The 22617-nt window shown below is 37.4% G+C and overlaps 1 protein-coding gene across 1 annotated transcript in view; it reads right to left on the reverse strand.

Moving 5' to 3' along the window:
• Positions 1 to 503: 503 nt before the first annotated feature.
• The window catches only part of KLHL4 (kelch like family member 4), a 52335-nt gene continuing 30221 nt past the window's right edge, over positions 504 to 22617 (reverse strand). The window contains exons 5-11 of the mRNA XM_090263957.1: positions 20583 to 20795; positions 17766 to 17952; positions 12691 to 12915; positions 10845 to 11007; positions 6991 to 7203; positions 3064 to 3235; positions 504 to 1946 (exon numbers count right to left, since the gene is read on the reverse strand). Of these exons, the coding sequence (XP_090120083.1) occupies positions 1887 to 1946; positions 3064 to 3235; positions 6991 to 7203; positions 10845 to 11007; positions 12691 to 12915; positions 17766 to 17952; positions 20583 to 20795 (1233 nt within the window). The 3' untranslated portion in view covers positions 504 to 1886. The remainder of the gene's footprint in view (positions 1947 to 3063; positions 3236 to 6990; positions 7204 to 10844; positions 11008 to 12690; positions 12916 to 17765; positions 17953 to 20582; positions 20796 to 22617) is intronic.

Consider the following 22617-nt stretch of genomic DNA (forward strand, 5'->3'; position numbering starts at 1 on the left):
CAACATAATCAATAAAATATACTTTAAAAAAAAGATGGTATCCAATCTCTGCTTGCTTGAGCAGGTGTTCTTCTGGACATGGTCTCCCTACTGGTAACAGCTCGCTGTGACTGGAGCATTGGTAAGCTTTGCTGGGATAGGTCCTCTGGTTTTTTCTTTTCCCATGGGCTTACTCTCCAATTTTATGTGACAAACCAAGCTGTGCTCTAGGAATAAAGGTTTATGTAGCTCTACTTCTACATTCATTTGAATGAGGCATACATTTAAACATCCCACAGAGCTGTGTGTGTGGTTATTTTTTATAGCATCTCTACATGTCCATCTGTCCCCCTGGAACCCAAAATGTCTACAGCCCTCTATTTAGAATTAGAGACAATGGCAGGGAAAAGAAACAAAGGAGGGAAATTATGTTTTTGTATTTAAAAACAGTATTTCACCTATGGGGACAAGAAATACAAAAAAAGTAAATTCGAGCTACATTTGACAGTCTAGAGCCACAGTCGTTATAACCAGAAGAAATATTTTATTCAAATCCAATCTGTCAAGTACAAATATCTTTGTACAACTTTTGTTGCTCTTTTTTTTAAAACTTAAAATGTAATAGTACATTTTATAAGCATCTCTCTGGATTTTTGCTGGTTTCACATACTACAATACAAAGCCTGTTTAAAAGAACATAGAGCAGAAATTCTAAAATTGTACATTTACTTGAAAAATTACTTTCACAAAAGTGTTTTCAACATCTTACGTTAAATATTTTTATAATGGGATAAATGCAAATAAAAACTTAAAGCTAAAGTACTACCCAACTAACCTGTTTTGTTTTTTATTTAATTAAAAAATGTTGACTGTAGTGTGCCCATCCTTAACATTTTCTACGGATGACTGTAACAGTAACAGAAAAGCATGTATTGTTACATAAAAGATAAATACAGCAATTGCCATGGATGTTGAACGTTTTGGCATTTCCACATGTTAGTATCGTAGAACACGTTCTCAATTTTACTGTTTTGAAACCTTGTTAAACTTAACGGTAGGTGTTGACTGAGTTCACAGAAATGTTTGAAGAGACTATTCCTTTCTCTACAAGTGAGGCCCTGATGCTTCAAGCAGAGGTCACAGTTTGTATCAATATGATAAATATTCACTATATTATTGTATAGATTGTGCATATGAACTTACAGTAATGTTTTATGTGTAACACATGTAATAAAACAACATGGTAAGGGATACCAAATTTATATGTGTGCTTTGGGAGATGGTACTGTCAGAGTAACTTTGTGAACATTTTAACATTCTATGATCATCATAACAAGCTATGCCAATGAGTTTTTCATGTTTTTTTCCCTTTATCAACACAGTAAAGCTTTCTTATTAATAGATGTGAGGTATTATTAAGCTCTTTGGGATATGGTTTGAAAAGGGAAATGCTGTCTTACTGAAAATCAAGACTATTTGTTAAGCTTTAGAGGTTCTCGTCTTTTATTAGTTATGTTCCAGATAATGCAGTACCTTTTTTTGAAATAGAAAATATCTGTAATTTCTCAGATTCTTAACTTAAAAATTAACAATGCTTTTATAACCTTTCATACCTTGGCCACTAGTAATTTCCTTTAGAATATTTTGAAGTAATGAGGTTAAACTTAAAGGAGTAGATTTCCATGTATACTACCAGCTATAACAACATACACTTAACACCTATATGTAACTCACACTTAAAACTTGTTTTGGCTTCACAGATGAGAGCAATCATAACTACATATTAAAATGACACAAGAATTTTATGTTTGATTACAAATTGAAGGAAAGAACATATTTTTCCTCCTCTCTTCTTCCTACTCTATTTCTTAAAAGTTTCCAGTTTCCTCCTCTGTGACGAGAGAGCTTTATGGTAGCTTCACCACCACAACACAGGCACCGGCTCTTCCAATGTTAATAGGAACTTCCTAACACAAAAAAAAACAGAAACAAGAAATTATGTTTGAATGAAGTCTGTGTTCAGCATAATACAGCACATTGGAGTTGATAAAAGCCCATAGCTACTCTGGTCTAACCTTCACTTTGCATAAGGACGAAGGAAAATGTAACCCAGAGAACAGTCCAGTGCCGTAGAAAACACAGTCTTTACAAAGATATGATATTGAGTACATTTCACCTCTCTGGTCATTTTTTTCAATAGAAAATTACAGCTGCCAAGACTTATCCTGCAACATTTTGTTAGAGGGAAGTTCAAGGGGAAAAGATAGTATATGAAAATAATTCAGCATCTAGTACTTATAGTTCCTGCATTTGTTCATTCTCCTTCACTCTTTCCAACATCAAACAATGAAACAGTGAAAAGCCAGGAGTAGAATCTAGGACTCTCAGATGCTGGTCTACAATTTTCAGAAAAGTACATTCCGCCAGCTTAAACAGTCATTCTGAGGATTGTATTTGGCCTAACTGCTGGTTTGCTAAAAAGGTTTCTTCCATTTCTAGCTGGCCCTAAGCAGTGGCTACCAACATGGCAGAGCTGGAATGATTCCAAGGCTCTTAATGAATCAAATTGTTGAAGGAAAGAGATAGAAACCCATTATCGGCTGTAATTACATGTATATATATTTATTTCAAACAGTAACCAGCTCACTATGTAGAATACAAAGCAGCAGAAAGTCATTATAAGGGAAAGTGAAGTTAGATACGAAATACAAGGTTTGCCTCTTTGTGAAAATGGTGAAGTTTATCGTATTTCATTATGATTAACCCACAATTTAATGAGCAAAACACCATTAGATATTTTGGAATAAACCTAGAGATATCATTGGAAAACCTGTCAAAAGCATCTAGTTTGCATTTAATATCCTCAAGATGTCTTTTTCAATGGCCCAGATTATACTCTCCTTATAATTTCTACTGTTAGATGCCTGGTACTCGCGAGAGGATTCGATTCCAGTTTCTTAATTGTGCACTGAACTCCTTGAATGACTGCTTAAAAGTTACCACTGTTAATTCCAAACATACGTAAATATATTTTATTTAAACCTGAACGGCACCAACGTGGATCCATTTAACATGAGCGAGTACCTGTTTCCATTCATCTCTGTGTGCATCATATGACTCAACGGTGTTCAAGTAATTCTGTCCGTCATACCCTCCGACCACGAAGAGCTTGTCTCCCAGAGCGCACACAGCAGCAGCATCTCGGGGGACACCCAGCGACGCCACACCTGACCATGAATCATTTTTGGGGTCATACCTTAAGGCGTTTTGGAACACAAGCGAGACGGGAAGTCCAATAGTGTTAAAATAAAAAGTAATAGGTTTTCATAAACTGTATGCTTACCTAACAGAAGCAATTAAAATACCTTCCCTTTTTTCCATGGTGTTCTATAACAGTTGTTCCATTCCCCTCCCCCTTGCTCTCCCCTGCCCCGCCCACCTCCCCCTCTCCCACAGTCAGTCCCCACCCTCTTGTCCATGTCCCCAGGTTATTCCTTGACTAGACCCTTCCCCTTCTTACCCCACCCTCCCTTCCTCCTCCTCCCTGGTCACTGTCAGTCTGCTCCTTGTTTCCATGCCTCTGGTTCAGTTTTGCCTGTTTGTTTGTGTTGATCATTAGTCTCCTGTATTGGGTGATATCATATGGTATTTTGCTTTCTTTGCCTGGCTTATTTCACTGAGCATAATTCTCTCCAGTTCCATCCCTGTTGTCGCAAAAGGTAGGAGTTCCTTCCTTCTTTCTAAATATCAAGTGCCGGTCTGACTAATAATGTGAAAGAGAAGTACATGCCAAAATTCTCTTCAGCCACCAGAGGTCACTCAAGGCATATCTAAAATGTATTTTCTTTCCAAAATACCACGCACTTGTTTGGTTGGCACTCAAGATTCCCTATGAGGACATTTCACTTATTAGCATCTTCACATTGTGTGGACAATGGCCCCTCTCTCATTATGCTGGCTGGGGAGCTTTCAGCTTTCTTTTATTCTCTGTGTATCAAAGTTATACACCGGGATGCCTGAGCCTGTTTATCCGAAAGCTCACGTTTTCCGTACGTCTCAGTATAACCCGCGTTTTAGTTTTATAGAATGTGGTAGTCTGGTTTTAATACTGGTTCTGGTTAGAGTGACCACAGCCTTACCCTATATTTTTCCCCTAGGAGAGTTCCTATTTATCTTCGCAAGAGCCCAGGGTTTTTTCCATTTTAATCTGAAGTTAACTCTTTATACCCAAACCTTTCTATTAACCAAGATGAAAGATAATTCAGTAAATAATATTAATTAAAATGTTCTCCAGGAATTCTGTCCTAAAATTTAAAGATTATTTTTAAAAATACATAACTAAAATCTAAACAAAGTGAACAATAAAAGAAAACTAATATAATTGTACATGGAAATAGTCTCTGATTTTATACTGGCCTCTTTGTAAAATCCAATGATAAAGATTTATTTTACAAAAGACACATGAGTATTAGCCTCTACTGATCTGTTTATATATCTATTACTTTTGTGATTTATGTTTTTAATCTCTTTAATCATATTCTAAATCATCTGATTCCAGCTTCCATTTGAACTTGGCCTCATATCCAGTAATACTTTTAATAATGCCTGAGATCATAAATAATTAAGATAACCTCAACATCCAGTGTATACTGTTGCGTGTCACATAGCATATCGCCTTAAATTCTGATATTCTAATAAAACTCAGAACCAGAAAATCCATAGCTGTATGCTTAGCTATGCTGAATCTTCAACACAATTGCTATTGTGCTCTGAGGCTAGTCAGCATAACAGTATAATACACTTGTTTGAATAGTGAACCAGGGTTCATAAAAAGATATCCTTAGAGATTTGCAACCAAAACCCAAGACTGTCATGCATATACATGATCTTTAATACAAAAATATTGATAATGTTAATTTTATCTGGATACTGCTTGATTTAAAAAAGGGGGTTTGGGGGATGTTGAATCTTTTGAAGGAAGAAATTTATAGCATGGTTATTATCTGTAAAGAAACACAGGAGAAGTTATTAAAGAAAAAATTAGTCATTACATCACTCTCAAATTAAAATAACATCATGTCTCTCCCTTTTTCTCTTTTGCTTGTCTATCTCTCCTTACATTGGGGATATATATATATATATATATATATATATATATATATATATATATATGTGAAGTAAAATGGAGCCTCAGCTAACGGAATTAGTTATAAACTTATTCTTCCACCAAGAGAAGTTAAGGATGATTTAACTTGACTTCTTTGCCTCAATTTTTGCATCCACATTATAAGACTAGTAATCCCTGAGCTAATCAAGATAGGCTTATATAATAATTTCAGAAACATTTCACGTGAATGATTATCTTCATTGGATGAGACACCTGCAGTACTGGGAAGGGCAATAATAGCTGACTCCAAAGTGCACACCTTTGATTGACTTTCTACTGACAAGCCTGTTTTACGTCTCTATAGGTATAGAAGTAAAGTTGTAGAAAACTGAGTTTTCTTGTAATTATTGTACAGAACGAGGCAAGTTAATTTTGCTCTTTAGAGGTAGAATTAATTTTTACCATGTAGACATGATGACTCCCAAGGATTAGAGTATATTCCCTATATAGGATGTTAGCTACCTTTGCAACCATGAACAATGTTTTTCAGCCTACCTCATTGGAACTGGTTTTAACATCTTATAGGTTACCTCATTAATTAATGAATCACATAAAAGTCTTTGACCTGCTAACTTTATATTTGTGTGAAGGTCGTCATTATATTTTTAAACAAGGAGACCAAACACCACACCTTCTAAATATATGAAGCAAACATTGACAGAATTGGAGAGAGAAAGCTCTACAGTAACACTAAAAGTGCTATATTCCCAACCTTCAATAATGGATAGAATGAACAGACAGAAAATCTATAGGTACATGGAAAACTTGAACAACATTATAGACCAACTGAATCTAAATGTAGATATAAAATATTCTACCCCCCAAAAATAGAACACAGTTTTTCTCAAGTAAACAAAAAATAATAATAATCCAGGATAGACCACATGTTAAGCCACAAAATAAGTCTTAATACATTTAAAAAGGCTGAAAACATGCAATGATTTTTCACAATGGAATTAAACTATAATTAATAGCAGAAGGAAAGCTAGAATATGTACAAACACAGGGAAAGAAAAAAAAAACATGTTTAAACAACCAATAATTTTGGTTGTGCTTTTCCTTAGACCTGAAATCCCCTCCATCCATTTGTGTGTTTACAAACTACAAATTCTACTTACTCCGTGAATTACTTTGAGGACACCATCAGATACTGATCTGTCTTCTGAATTCTAATAACTGTACTGACTATAAATTTGTCATTTGGTCTTATGATAGTATTATTTTACTATTGTGTTTACATGTACATTTTCTGTCTCGAAGGGGAATGTAAATGGTATAACTACAAAGTCATATTACTGACATATTTTAACAAACATATCATATTTTATTCATTTAAATGAATGTTTCCCATTAGAAGAAATTACCTTTGGGAAATTAAATACTTAATGCAATAGACTCATTGTTCAGAACAGTATTAACACCTCCCATAGGAAATTCCTTCTGCGTAATATGTGGTGCGGTCTTTATCCTTTTGATGATTGATTTGAATTTGCAAACAGTAAAGTTATTTTGATTTGAGCTGGTGAATATGTTGAGTGATATTGATTGGCATAAAATGTCTTTATTCTTACATCTCATTTGTCTCATTATTTAATAGGCTGACTATCAAACAATAAAACAGCATATTCTTTTCATATATTTCCTTTGATGGATCTGCAACACATAAGGAGGTGGATTTCTTCAGAATATTTTGACACTAGAACTAAGTGTGCAATGTTACAAAGGATTGATTCTCTGAAAGGATTAAAACTGATTCGGAAAACTACACCTGGCAGCCTAAAAATATTTCTCATTTCTGAACTAACCAAATAAAGACATACATAAATAAAACAAAAACTTTGTACCGTTCCGCGCAGTCAGAAAGCCTGGAGCAATGGTTAGAAGCAGGTGCATCGTGGCCACCGATGACATATAAGAATCCATTGTGCGTTGCGACTCCCACACCCCCACGTCTTCTGGACATTGGAGCACACAGACTCCACTTGTTAGTGTGGGGGTCAAAGTACTCCATTGTTCTGAGACAGGAGCTTCCATCACGCCCACCAATAGCATACAGCCTAGAAAAAAACACACACACATGTATAATTTCCAGTTTGTGCAAAGAATGAAGTGAAAGAACCTTGCACAAAGCATTTTAGGCTTTTGACTGTACAGTGTGGGGCCCAGAAATAAACCCATGTCTTTCTGGTCAATTAATATTTGACAAAGGAGACAAGAGCATACAATGGAGCAAAGACAGTCTCTTCAATAAGTGCCGTTGGGAAAATTGAGCAGGTACAAGCAAAAATATGAAACTAGACCAGTACCTTACACCATACACAAGAATAAACTCAAAATGGATAAAGGACTCAAGTTTTCACAAAACTATAAAAATTATAGAAGAAAATATAGGCAGCAAAATCTCAGATATCTTGAATAGCAATACTTTTGCTAATAGATCTCCTAGGGCAAGCAAAACAAAGGAAAAATAAACAAATGGGACTGCATCACATTGAAGAGCTTCTGCGTGACAAAGGAAACCATTAACAAAATGAAAGGGAACCCACTGCATGGGAGAACATATTTGCCAATGATACAGCTGATAAGGGGTTAATATCCAAAATATAAAAAGAACTTATATAACTCAACATCAAAAAATCCAATTAAAAAGTGAGCAAAGGACCTGAATAGACACTTTTCCAAAGAGGATACAGAGATGGCCAATATACATATAAAAAGATGCTCAACATCACTAGTCATCAGAGAGATGGAAATAAAAACCACAATGAGATACCACCTCACACCAGTCAGAATGGCCACCATCAATAAATCAATGAACAACAAGTGCTGGCGAGGATGTGGAGAAAAGGGAACCCTACTGCCCTGTTGGTGGGAATGCAGACTGGTGCAGCCACTGTGGGAAGCAGTGTGGAGTTTCCTCAAAAAACTAAAAATGGAACTGCCTTTTGACCCAGCGATCCCACTTCTGAGAAGATAGCCTAAGAATCCTGAAACACCAATTCGAAAGAATAATGCACCCCTATGTTCATAACTGTGTTAGTTACAATAACCAAGATTGGGAAGCAGACCACGTGCCCATCAGTAGATGAGTGGATGAATAAACTGGTACATTTATTTAAACAATGGAATATTACAGACCATAAAAAATCAGGAACTCTTACATTTCCAACACATGGATGGGCCTGGAGAGTATTATACTAAGTGAAATAAGCCAGGCAGAGAAAGACAAGTACCATATGATTTCATTCATATGTGGAACCTAATGAACAAAATAAAGTGCAAAGCAAAAGAGGCACGGACACATGGGACAGACTGACAGCTGTCAGAAGGGTGAGCGGGGGAGGGGCGGCTTGGATGAGAGAAGGTGAAGTATGAAACAAAGAACATGTGTGCATGACTCATGGACACAGACAGCAGTGTGGTGACGGCCAGAGGGAAAGGGAGTGGCAGCTGGGTGGAAGTGGGCAAATGTGGGGAACATGGCAACATCTGTAATAGTGTCCACAATAGAAATAAAGTTTGAAAAAAGATCCCATGGCAAGTTATGTACAGAGAAAGGAGACATTAAAAATATCAGCAAAGTTTGTCCATTATACCTCAGTGAAAGTTGAAAATTAGAAAAGAAAAAGTAGCATGCTTTCAAGGACCAACTCTGGCAACCTTGCAATTTATCTACATTCAATTGTTTAGCGCTAGAATCCCTTGTGCTTTTATGAGCTACTTTATTTACTAAAAATATACATTTGTCACTAGGAATATGTTAACTTGATAAATGACTAAGGGAATAGAATTGAACCTAGAAACCAATTTTTTTCTGAGAAATATATACTAGGTATGACATTTCTTCCATAAACTTTAAAATGTCAATTCTTTTGATGAGCAATATTTTAACATAATTTACATTTAATTCTGCATCAATAAAGAGGATAAGCATTTACTCAGCCATATGTCTACAATGGTCATTCACATTCAGTTGTGAACAGCAGCACAGATAACCAGACTTCAGAGTATTTTAAGCTCTAAGACACTATAAGTCTAGGTCTCCTCTAAACTACAGACATTTCCTACTTTTCTTGCATAATGTGCTAAAATCAATCTGTGCTGAAATTTCTACCGGGCTTATTTATGTGATCAGGTATTGCCTTCATGCATAGTCAGTACATACAAGACTGTCCCCTGCCACTGATCCTTCCTGATGTCTGAATTTCTTATAATTCAAGTCCATCCTATCTGCTAGTCATTGTCTCCAAAGGTCTCTTGTTAGAAAGCACATATAATTAAAAATTCAAGACCTCAACAACCTCTAAGTTCATTGGGTTTTAAGATAGATATTAGCTTCCTCTTAAAGGCAAGTGATCAGGAAGAGGGAAAGGTTCAGGATGATGAAACTAGGTGTAATTCTAGAGTTGTGAACCCTAAATATTAAGGATAGTGTGTGATAAAGAACAACAAGAAAAACTGGCCCTATTACAAAGACAGACCAAAGTTTTGATAAGCCAAGAATAAGTGAAATAAGTAATAAGTGGAACTTCTTGAGGGTAAAACTGGAACTGCTTTGGATGCAGAAGTGCTTCTCAAATTTAACATGCGCACAGGTCACCTGAGGATCTTGTTGAAAGGGTGATTCTGATTCGGTAGGTCTAGGATTCAGCATTTCTGAGTAGATCTCAGGCAATGCTGATGTTCCCGGTCTCAGGGCCACACTTGAATAGCAAGGACTACAGAATATTTCATTAAATGTTCATTTTAGACAAGTCCCGGGTTGGCCAAAAAGTCCATATGGTTTTTTTCCGTACAATAAAGTGACATTTTTCATTTTCACCAATAAGTTCATTGATTTGGATATCTTGAGCATGTCGTCTGTCTCCTGCTATTGGCTTCTAGTGGGCAGAGGCCAGGGGCGCTGCTAAACATCTTCCAATGCATAAGGCAGCCCCACAGCAAAGAATTGTTTGGCCAAAATGTCAATAGTACCAAGAAACTCTGCAAACCACTTTGGACACAGTCTATCAGTCACAGCACCTTCTTCATACACGGCACAAACCTTTGAGTTTCAGTTGTGTTTTCACTTTTCTTGAAATAATAAAGCATAATATGCTGAAAATTTGCATATTTTCTTCCATTTTCAATATTGAAATGGCTGCACAAAAATTCACCAATTTTTAAAGATTTTTTAAAAATGCACGCTGATATGACAGTTGTCACAATACAATCTATCAACATTGTTTCCAGTGAAGTTAAAGACAACTAAGCGCTACTAGAGCCATCTTATGGGAAAAACATAACAGACTTTTTTTGACCAACCCAATATTTCCATCATAATGGAGGATTCCAACGAAGGGCTTTTTTTAAAGGTTTTATTTATTTATTTTTAGAGAGGAGAGGGAGGTAGAAAGAGAGAAAGAGAAACATTGATGTGTGAGATATATATATTGATTGGTTGCCTCTCGGTTGCCCCCAACTGGGGACCTGGCCTGCAACCCACGCCTGTGCCCTGACTGGGAATTGAACTGGCGACCTTTTGGTCCTCAGGCTGGCACTCAATCCACTGAGCCACACCCGCCAGGGCAGGCCTTTTATTATTGATAACTAGGATATTGTGGTCACTGGGAATGCCTATTGATTGCTGGATCACATCACTAAAGTGCTGTAGCCCATGACGTAGGAGCAAAGCACATGCATGTTTTGGTTTACTCACTTGTTGTTCAAGGCAACGACACCAACTGTGCTTCTAGGAGTTGACATACTGGCCACGTAATTCCACTGACGTCCCTCTGGGTCCCATCGCTCTACAGTGTTGAGATAGCTCCATCCATCGTGACCACCAACGGCATACATTGGTCCTTCAAGTGTGGCAACACCTAATGGATAAAACAGCGTGAGGGCATAACACCTATAATGGATACCGTTTCACTCTGCAAACCACTAACTGCTTAAACATTTGATTTTGCTTCTTAAATGACTTTGTGTGCACACAGAGAACTTACTGATCTTAACATGAAACTAAATAAGGTCTTTTAACCCTAGGAAATTTTCAGCCATAGATAACATCATCATGGGAAGGTAACATTGCTGTAATTCTGAAGTCAAAGGAGGTAGCAGAGCACACCATTTCTGGGGGTGTGATAGAAAAAGGGAAGCTGGCTTGTTTTGGATGAGATTTCAATGCCATGTTTTGAATGTAAGGGGTAGGTGAGACAGGACATGGGCTGTTAGAGAAACCCTAGTAGGCTAACTGTGGTAGGTCTTTATAATTTCTGCTCGTTATTATAATGATAAGAAGATTCTCACCAGATAACTAAACAGACAGGGTTTTTCAAAAACATTTTTTTAGAACTTATTTTATTCTCAGAGAGGGGAAGGGAGGGAGAAAGAGGGAAACATCAATGTGTGGCTGCCTCTCTCACACTCCCAACTGGGGACCTGGCCCACAGCCCAGGCACGTGCCCTGACTGGGAATCGAACTGGTGACCTTTTGGTTCGCAGGCAGTCTTTCAATCCCCTGAGCCACACCAGCCAGGGCTAGACAGGGCTTTTGATGAATAATTAGAAATTATTTATATTAGATACTATAAGTATCCCCTTTCTAACTGCTTGTCATGTGCTCTAGGAATACACGTCATTTGCCCACAGCCTCTTCCGCATCTCAGCAAGCCTCTCAGGTAGAGCCTTGCCGCCTCTCCGAGCTCTTTAGTAACATCAATAGACTGAAAAACTTGCTATGCTTTCTGTGAGATATACTTTCTAATCTATGTCTAGGAATGAGTGACTCAACTGAGCTGAAGGTATAATACGGTCTACGATTCACCACTTGGCTTGGCTCATTTATCAGATAATGTGGGGCAACTGCTACCACACATGGGTCTGCTACTCTTTAGCTGTGTAACACTTAATTTGTAAAAAAATGGAAATTACCCTGTTTGTTTTAAACAAACTCTGTGATACTGAAAATGTATGAAGACTAGTACGAATGTGGAAGTCCCCTGAAAGAGATTTAGGAGAATCCAATCTCCCCACTGGTCCAGGAGTCTCCACACCATCTTTCCAAAAGTTCTTTGGATTGCCTGGCTTCCATGTAAGTTACATCTGTGCTCAACCAAAGTGGTTTCTCTAAATATCCCTGCCTCTGATCTGCATCAAAAAGCTTTCCGCTGAAACACAGATTTGCCTGTTAGAGGAAGGGACAGGATTCACGTGACTAGAAACAATGTCTCTCCAGCAGCAAGTGCTCTTTCCACTGCATTGAGTTTAGAGGAGATTTCTGTTAGTTTTGTGTTCCTCAAGAATGTAAGCCTTTGCAAAGTTTTTATCCTTTGTAAGGTAGGACCCCTTTACAATACCATGGAAGGGAAGTGGGATTAACAAGTATGACATCTGGAAAAAGAAAGTTTGAAAGTTTTAGCATTTCCTTAAGATTTCAGTATTCTGAAGGCATTTTCACTAAGGGATTTGCTACGTCCCAATAAGAGTACAGCTGAATTTAATATTTCAATAGCTCTACTAACTAGCCGTTCCTTAGATATCGTGTAACGTGAAGCTCTTACCTAAGCCATGCCTATGGGTTGACATGGGAGGCATCACAGTCCAGATCTTGCCAACTGGATTAAAGCATTCCACAGTATTCAGAGTTTTTAAGCCATCTCTGCCTCCCACGACATAGAGCTTATTATCAATCACTGCTACTCCAAACTGAAGCCTACGGCCGCTCATGGAGCCGATATGCACCCAGTTATTGGTCCTGAGGTCATATCTTTCGATTGTAGTGGTACCTGTTAGAGGAATATTGAACAATGGGAAAAACCAACTGTATAAAAAATTAATTGGCATCATTTACATTACATCTGTGGACCTCTAATTTAGCAGAAAGTCTGTAATTGCAATTCAAATTAAAGTAGTCCAGATGATTCTCCAACCTGGCAGACAATGCAAGGGTGATTATTTTACTACTCCTAGATCCAAATGGAAGACTCAGGAATGGTTTATTTAATGAGTATGGTTTATACATTCATAGTGGCTTCTTTGCCTATACTATGCTACTACAAGTACTAATACGGGTGTCAAACATATTTGACAACAGAAAATTACCTTAGACTCTATTGCTGTTTACTCATCCATTATGAATTGACTTACCTATGACTATTCAATATATTAATTTATGCTTTTTTATTTTATTCAGTTTGGTGTGTGTGTATCTCTGTTGACTTAAAATAGAAATGACTGAAGAAATAGGAAGGAAACTTTCTTTTAAATGGGCCTTTGTTGTTCATTCACACAATATTTCATGATGGTAACACAAAGGATTATAATTAAGAATATGTATTATTTATTGGAATTAAAACTATAATGCAAAGGTACCATCTCTTTTATTGCTTAATAAATGTTCATTTCTTAGTCAATTACTGGAATACCAAGTTTACTACCATAGTATACTGTCACAACTATCATAGTAAATTGTCACTACTTTATTATAAATTGTCACTTTTGTAGGCAATGCGTTTTACCAATCATTCAGAATAGCTGCTATGTTTTCTTGTTCTTGTTTTTTAAGTAAGTTGATTTTACACAACAGGAAAGTTTGTCTAAAAACCAAAATGAAAAATAGAAGAATTATTATTTACATGTGTAGTGTACCTAAGACACCTTTTAACAGGTTTAGAAAATGTCATCCCAATTTTACAAAGTCAACCAAAAGAATTTTAAAAAACCACTTTTCAGTTTTGTTCCTCTAATAGGAGACTTGTGGAGAAAATACAATCCATTGGTTGCACTGAAAATATAGTTAACATCTGAAGCATACTTACTGGCCAAGTGTAAGTCTATGGTATGTGGTCATATCAGGTCAAAATATAAGCAGGATATATATATTCTATCTATGGTTTCTTATGAGGTTTTCTGTGTATATTTCATTAGTGGAAACAGCATCTGTTTCTTTTCGCTAATTCTAAATATTTTATGAACAGTGTACTATAAGCATTTCTGTCTCAAGAGTTTTAATTTTTACAATAAAAACATGAATATACAGATACTGATTTTCTCTTTAATCTCTGCATCTTACTGATAACACCTATTTCACTGACTTACAGATCAGCAATTGCTCTACTGACCACATAGACTGCTGAGAAGTCCAATAACACCAGCTAGCAGAGTATCGTTTTCACTCTAAATATCACTGGATTACACTGTTAACATGGGAACACCTACAACCAAACTCACAGCTTCTTTCTCTCTGTCAACCAATTTTCTCCAAATGTTTTCATATCTTTCCACTTTCTTATTCCAATCTTCCTGAATCTGTCTTCCTATCCTCTCCTTCCTATTTTAACTTTTTATTTCTAACTCTTTTCATCAGCAGAGTTTACCAAAGACCTAAGATAAATTAGGAAATGGAGTTAGGCTGCACTAATTATTAAGAGTGTGGATATGATGCTAATAGTGAAGTAATCAGTCAGGACATTATTTATAGAAGATTTAAAATGAAAAGATTATAGAAGTCTGCTTCATGCCAGGATAAATCTTTCTTGGCATTAGATCACATACAGCAGATATACTCACCCAGCATCTCTTATCTGCATCTGTAAGCATGTGTGACTGGTAAGTCTGCATTTTGAATTCTGAAGATTTCTTCAGCCCATTTGCCCACCTCCACTATCGCTCCAAGTAATCAAAATGTAAATTCTGTAGCTAGCTGAGTATGGCAGCTTTATATTTAATGGAACACTAATTTTCTCTCTCTTTTTTTTTTTTACTGATCTCACTCTTAAGGACCTACTTTATAATTTTTCTGTGTAAATTGCACTTCAGCCATAAAACATTACAAATATTGTTTCTCAATTCATTTCTAAACTCCTAGTCAACACTCATTTATGATTCATTCAAAAGGGAACAAAACCAACTAAATTTTGTAATATTGATGGTAACAGGATAGTTCCTGTAGTCGGGAATATATGAGTTAGTGATTTCCTCCATCTGTTTTTAAAATAATTTAAAGATGACTACACTGTGAATGAGTCGGGATGCTGTGTTAGTGGGGTGGAGGGCCAGGGCAAAAAAAAATTTAAAAAATGACTGTAGTAGACTTTAATGTGTCCCCTGTTTTAATGTCTCTCAGAATTCATTGTTTTTAATAAACAAAACATTACTGAACACTTTGTATGTACAATAGCCCAAAGTTTACCATTGGACAATTTTAAAATTTTTACTTTCTGATGATTCTTTTAATATTTGTGGTAGAAGTTATAGTTTACCTAAGCCACTTGTATAGCATCTATTTTGAACAAGTACTTCCAAGTCAGTTGTAGGAGTCAGAGAAGAAATTAAAGACTGAGGAAGTATTGTATTTCCTAAATATCAAAAGGTGAAAGTTCAAAAAGTATCTTTAGAAAAAGATAAATGAAACAAGACATTGTAAGAAAAGACATGTAATATAAAATTATAGTTTTGTAAAATAATGTGAACTGGTACATGTTTAGGTATAGTACTGATTTATACAGGTAAATGCTACCCCCTTAATGTTTTTGCTATACTTCATTTTTTTTTCTTTTCTTTCTTCATTGTTTTGTTCCTGAGTGCTCACTTGGATTTTTCAACAGACTCTGACACCCACAAAGAGAAGGGTCAATTTTGTTGTCATTCCTCTTTCTTCTAAAATAGTGGAAGTATAGCAAAAAGGGATGTAGAATTTGAGTAAAAATTCCATTTCCAGTATTTCTGTATATTTTTCCTCGAACTGGCTGTCTAACCTTAAAGAGCCTTGGTTTCCTCATCTGCAAAATTGGGGTAATAAAATCCATCTTGTAGCTTGATTGTGAGGATTAGAAATGATGCTTGCAAAGTCCCAATCAAGGATCAGATACTCATAAATAGCCATTTGTACTGGCATTGTAGTCATCTGAAACTTCCATTAAGCCTGTTATGTCTCTGTCCACTAGATACTCAATCTCAAAACGGTGGCCTCGCTTCCCTCCATACCAAACCATGGAAATGGAGTCATGGGACTACAGGCATGCATTTCATCCATTTTTAGAAACTGATCCTTACTACTACGTGTTTTAGTTTTAAGATTTAAGTAGAGCTGGTATACAATATTACATTAATTATATTAGTTTCAGGTGTACAATAGAGATTAGACATGTCTATACTTCACAATGTGATCGCCACACCAAGTCTAGTCATCATCTGTCACCCTGTAAACTTGCCACAATATTATTAACTATATTTCCCTTCACCTTTTCCACCCATTATGCTGACCCTCTGATAACTATCCTTTCGGTCGTTGTTTTTTATGAGTATTTTTGTTTTGTTTTGCTTTGTTTGATCAGTTTTTTTTTTTTTTAGATTCCATATATAAGTGAAACCATATAGTATTTGTCTTTTTCTGTCTGATTTACTACCATTTTTGTAGCACATTCATTCACTTTTGCAATCTTATCTTAAACAGGAACCTGTAAATGTTAACAAAAACAAAAAATAAACATAAAAACCAAACAGATAAACACAAAATCTTCCAGTTCTCACTTTGCAGGTTAGGCTTTTTTTTAAAAGTCAGAAACTAAGGATAACTATGCTTGCATATTGTATTTAGTCCTTTTTAAAATTTAAATATGAAAAAGACACATTTTAAAAGGCTGTTATGATTCATTCTATTCAACAAAATGCAATAAAATATCAGGTTGCCAGACTTGAAATTAATTATAGGACCACACTATATTTATTGTTTTCTGAAGAACATTAGTTCTGTGAAGACACTCTACTACTTTGTAAATAATTGCATTTATAAACTCAGGTTTTCTACTTTTATGATTAATTAGCATAGATCTTTTAGAGTTTTCCAATTTCCTGTTGAACATATTTTTTAAAAAGAATCAGTTTTAGTAACACAGAACTTTGACTCTCGCATCATTTTCTACAGGTGTCAAATGACATTTATATGTGCAATGTGACAAATTTTAAATGGATTGATTTTATTTCCTACGCAGTCAGCTCTTAATTACAAAATCCTTGCCTCGTCGTTTTGGCAACAGGGCGCTATAGACCGAGAAACAGTGTACGGAAGGCAGACCTATAGAAAAACCGGTTCTCAAACGGGCTCAGAGTAGATATGTTGGCTGCAGAAACTGCTCCCTATTCCGTTTGATAAAACTCTTATATAAAACCACTACTTTATTCCAGCCTTGAGTTTCTGATCTTGTTATCAATAATTCAAGGTTCATTTTCACGCGTCTTTGAGCATTTAACAGGAAATTGACAGCAATGAATTAGGTGCCAATATTCTATTTCTGTCAAAAACCAAACTTGGAGGACCTCGACCCTTCCTTTTATGATAAGCCTTAAACAAGTCTTCCCTGAAAATACTTTGTATTGCAAAATGAATACTCAAATTTAAAAATCTTATGCCATAAATTTACCTATTAATGGTTTAGCCAGCGCCAATTAAAGGGTTATCTCCCGTAAACTATGAAAAAGAGGTTACAAAATTACATAATGTAGCCTATTTATGAAAATTAGCTTTAGATGCATACATTCAAATACAGCTTTAATACTACCCTCATAACGTGCAGGGTGCTGAGAATATATATATTTTCTGAATGACGCTCTCTAAGTTAAGAGGAACAAATCATACCTTTCATAGCATCCATGCCTCCCACAGCATAAAGTGCCCCCACGGTTGATTTTCTGGGCCTCGTTCGAGGGCTTTGCATCATGGGCCTTCTCTCGGGTAAGAGATGGTACTTCATAGCTTCTATCAGGAGCTTCTGACATTCAAGGTCCCCAGTAAACATGGAGCTATTTTCAAGATCTGCCAGTAGCTGAAAAATAAGGACACGTGGTATATGAAGTGAAGAGCTCAGCATTAGAAAGGACACCTTTGTGTTTATGTAACTTTGGAGAAAACTCATGCTGATTCAAATGTAGAAATGCTATTATTTAATATTTTTTTCTTACTAGTAATACATTGTATGTTCACTTATGGCATGGAGCTAGAGAAGCAGTTGTGCTTTTGGTAGATTTAGAGGAGATGGTACCAACATGGCGCGTTAAAATAAAATAGCACCCACAAGAGGCTGCGTCTTTATCATCAAATCACTTCTACAAAGTATTCCAAAAGCAGGTCTTTTTGAAATCTTCACATGTGTATGTGGGCATCAGTAGGGTACTTGGCTGTTAGTAGTGCCAATACATCGGCCCCAATAGACGAGCAGTGAGTAAGTCCGTCACTTATTGAATGGGGAAAGACCTAGGTGAAGTGTTTTTCCATTCAGATGAACTTCCTGGAGTTTTGGGCCCATGGTGTCCCAGGGAGGAAGAGCAAGCAGGTGGTTGGAAGGGAGGTGCTAATGTCACTCCCTGAATCGTCACTGAAGTTTCCTGTTCTGTATGGGCTCAGTCTCGCTCTGTTCTCACTCCACCTGCCACCTCCGAGGGATCGCTGTTTGGAGGTGACTGGTGAGACCCCAGCCATTTCCTTCATTCATACACTTCTGAAAACAGGTTTGAAAATTGGGTTATACAGTTGTTGTGGTTTTCTCCCCGCAAAAGGCTCTTCAGAGATTTATGGCCATTTACAAAATAACAGTGCATCTTAAAGTTTTGCATACCTTAAAGTCACTTGGAGGACTTGTTAAGATTCCTTGGCGTCACCCCCCAAATTATTTTGGTTGGTCTGTGGTAGAGGCCTGAGAGAGCAGGCTGCTAGCAAGCCCCCAGGCAGGGCGGTGCTGCCGGCCCAGGGACACTTGGAGCAGCACTGCCTATTAGGGAAGCTGATGCATCACACAGACCACCTCACAGGTATACACAGCTTCGCAGAGACACATACACTTGAAGGTTTTGAACCTTGGCTTGAAAAGTCAAAAAACTAGAGAAGCCATCAGCAAATTAACGTTCCATTTTCCAACATTAACATTTAATTAGTAACGTTTTAATAAGTGGTGACGGAAGGAGGCTTTGCTGGGGGTGGTAAACACCCAATACAATATACAGATGATGGGTTGAAGAATTGTATACCTACAACTCACCTAATTTTATTAACCAATGTCACCCCAATATGTTCCATAAAAATTAATTTAAAAAGGAAATTAATACATTTTAATGCTAATACTACTGCTCTACTAATTACAGATCAGGTCCTTTCTTCCAAAGTGGCTGATGTGTGAAAACTTCAGTTATAAGCTATATAATATATGAAGTGTGCTTATGTGCAATACTTATGTATATATTGAGTTGGCCAAAATGATTGTTTGGTTTTTTCCCATAAGATGGCTCTAGTAGCATTCAGTTGTCTTTAACTTCATTTGAAGTAATTTTGTTAGATTGCAGTGTGACAGCTGTCATCTCAACGTGCATTTTAAAAACTTACCAAAATTGGCAAATTTCTGTATAACCATTTTGATACTGAAGATGGAAGGAAATATGCAATATTTTTGGTATATTATGCTTTTTATTATTTCAAGAAAAGTAAAAATGCAACTGAAATGCAAAAAAATAAAAAAGATGTGTGCAGTGTACAGAGAAGGTGCTGTGACCAACTGAACGTGTCCGAGGTGGTTTGCGAGGTTCTGTGCTGGAGATTCCTCGCTGGACGATGCTCCGCGGTCGGGTAGACCAGCCGAAGCTGACAGCGATCAAATTGAGACATTGATTGAGAGTGATCAGTGTTATTCCACATGGGAGACAGCAGACATACTCAAAATATCTAAACCAATCAAGTTATTGGTGAGAATGAAAAGTGTGCCTTCTTATTTTACAGAAAAAGCTAAAGGAACATCTCTGCCAACCCAATATAATGCATAAACATCTACCACTGGTCAATTTGCAACAGGGCAATGACTGTGGTTATCGGCTATGGTAGAACAATGCAGAGAGGCTGCACTCTGACCTCACTAAACTTCACATACGAAAATTCAGTACAAGCTGGGCCAATCCTGCATCTCATCCAAGGGTGTTTGTTTTTAGAACCATTTTTACTAGAATCCTTCAGTGTCCATGACAGGGTTGCCATTAGAATGATGCTTTAGTGCATCTGAAACTACTCTAGTGTGCTTTCAATCATAATAGCTAATGACCCACGTTAGTAGCTGTTATCCAGACTCTGACTGCTCTGGGGTGCTCTTTTGCTATTATCCCCTTGCCTAGAAAGAAGGTAGGGAAAGAAAAAACTAGCCTGGTCATTTTTCCTGCTTGTCACATGGGTTGTTTGGCGCGAAGAAACTGAAACTAATGAGTATGCTGCAGTTGGGGATTATCTGGAGTTTCTTCATCTTTATTTCCTCTCTTCATCATTAACATTGCTAATTGAAGGTTGGATCTATTCTGCAAACAAACCCTGTGCACTTCCGTTACCAGAAACCCTCTGAATAAAATGAAATGCAAAAAACCGAAACGGATCACTATACAACGGTAGCTCGAATTCTAGTCACATTACGGGTACATTTCAGACCTGCGGTGGAAGTAGCGGCAGCCGGATGTACGACAGCAACATGGCCAGGTCCTGCTGCCTCGCGGGCAGGTCGTGCCCCACCCACTGCATCAGGGCGTGGAAAATGGTCTCTTCATCCGGCACGTTGATGTCATCACTGCACAGGAGCTTGGCCACTTCACTCGCTGGGAGCAGGAGGAATTCTTGGTTCTTTATTACCTCCATGAAGTGTTCCTAGAAAGGAAAGGTCCTCTACTGAAACCCTGTACTTTAGAGACTTCTTAACAAAGTAAGCATATCAAAGGATTTCACTTTGCCAAACTTCACAACAGGCCAGAGGGACAAACAGATGCTTTTACAACACATAGGTGACAGCCTCGGTTCCGAAGCCACCCCCCCACCCCCACCCCTGCCCGCCTACAGCTGTCAGGGAGTTTCCCATGATAGTAGGGTGCATCAACCCGAGCTCCGTTTGGCCTTGATCAGCCCCAGACTCACAGCTGTGAGATAACGACTGAATTCAATAGTTTCTTTTTTCTTCCGCCTATAAAACAGCCCCTCCTTCCCTAGGAGCCCGGGGTCGGGCCATTCGTGGCAGGACTTCCTCCCCGCTTGCCAATTCCCTCAATAAACTTCTTTTCTCTGCTCGCTGCATCCTCATGGTTCTCTGAGCGACACCGTTCTTACAGTGGGTGTTATTGCTGCCTATAGCAAGGGGCATGGGGAAGCCTTCTGAAGCCAGGGAGCCAAATGCTCCTACTAGAAATTATCTAAGAACACAAGGAAAGGCCTTAACTGCTTCAGAGTGCATATGGATGGTGTCCAAGGTGATACGAGTGCCTGATGCCATGTTGGTTTTTACCAAAAGTCGCAAGAGAAAGGCTGAAAAATGTCAAGTTGTAGGCTTTCTTTTCCTTTTTTTTTTTAATCTCAATTTTAAAATGCAAAGAAAAACGTTTCTCAAATGAAGATAAACATGGCTAGCTGGTAAGTTATGTTGTACAATTAGTAGCTATTCTGGAAGCATGTGAGTAACGGAGGGGCCTGGATACATCCTATCACGTCCTAATCTCTGACTTTAGTCATTGTGGGATTGAGTTAGCCTAATAGCCAAGTGATCCTCACAATAGCCATCAGGTTTGGCAGCCGCATCAGGAAGTTGTGATACCATAAATGCCAAGTTAACTTGCCTGTTTGGCCAAACTGCCCTCTTGTGACCAAGGCGCATGACTGAGAGAGAACTGAGGTTTTCACAATAGCTGGTGTCCCAGGTTGAAAAGCCTCTAACTGATAGCAAAATAACGGAGCTAGCCCTACAGCTAATAATCCATTGCGTGTATCCAGTACTTCATGCTTACCAGACTTCTTCCAAAAACAGCACCACCACCAACACGGTCTTACGGGAAGTGGAATTACTCTAGTAGGAAAATGAGCTATATGAGTTTGTCTGGTCTCCTGTGCAGTCAATGGCAAAGCATAGACCTGTCTTGGATGCACTGCGGGTTCGATTCCAGACCACCACCATGAGGTGGATACCACAGTAAAGTGAGCAATACCAATATTTTGGTTTTCTAGTGTGTAGAACAGTTACGTTAAAACATACTGTAGTCTTGTTAAGTATGCAATAGCATCGTGTCTATATAACAATGTACATACCTCAACTGAGATTAATTTTAAATTATTTTACTATGGAAATTATTTTGATCCTAATTTCAAGGTAAACTCTCTTATGCACCTTCTCAAGAGTGTTTTTTCTACCTTTGGTTTGATTCACTTTTTTAAATCTACACTTCTATTGTTGTAAAACTTATCAAATAAATGTACCATACTTGCGGAATTTTTTATCAATGCAGACTACTACTTATATGATTATGGTGGTTAATATTGTGTATGAACTTCACTGAGTCATGAGATTTCTAGGCCTTTGGCCAAACATTATTCTGGATGTGGCCCACACACATTAGGGAGAGTAATCTGTTTTATACAGTCTATGATTCCAACAACTGTAATTAAACCATTAAAGTTATTTACATTTTATACTATCAGTCCAGTATTA

Source organism: Furipterus horrens, unplaced genomic scaffold, assembly GCF_987537825.1.
Source record: "Furipterus horrens unplaced genomic scaffold, mFurHor1.1.pri manual_scaffold_17, whole genome shotgun sequence".
NCBI classification, from domain to species: Eukaryota; Metazoa; Chordata; class Mammalia; order Chiroptera; family Furipteridae; genus Furipterus; species Furipterus horrens.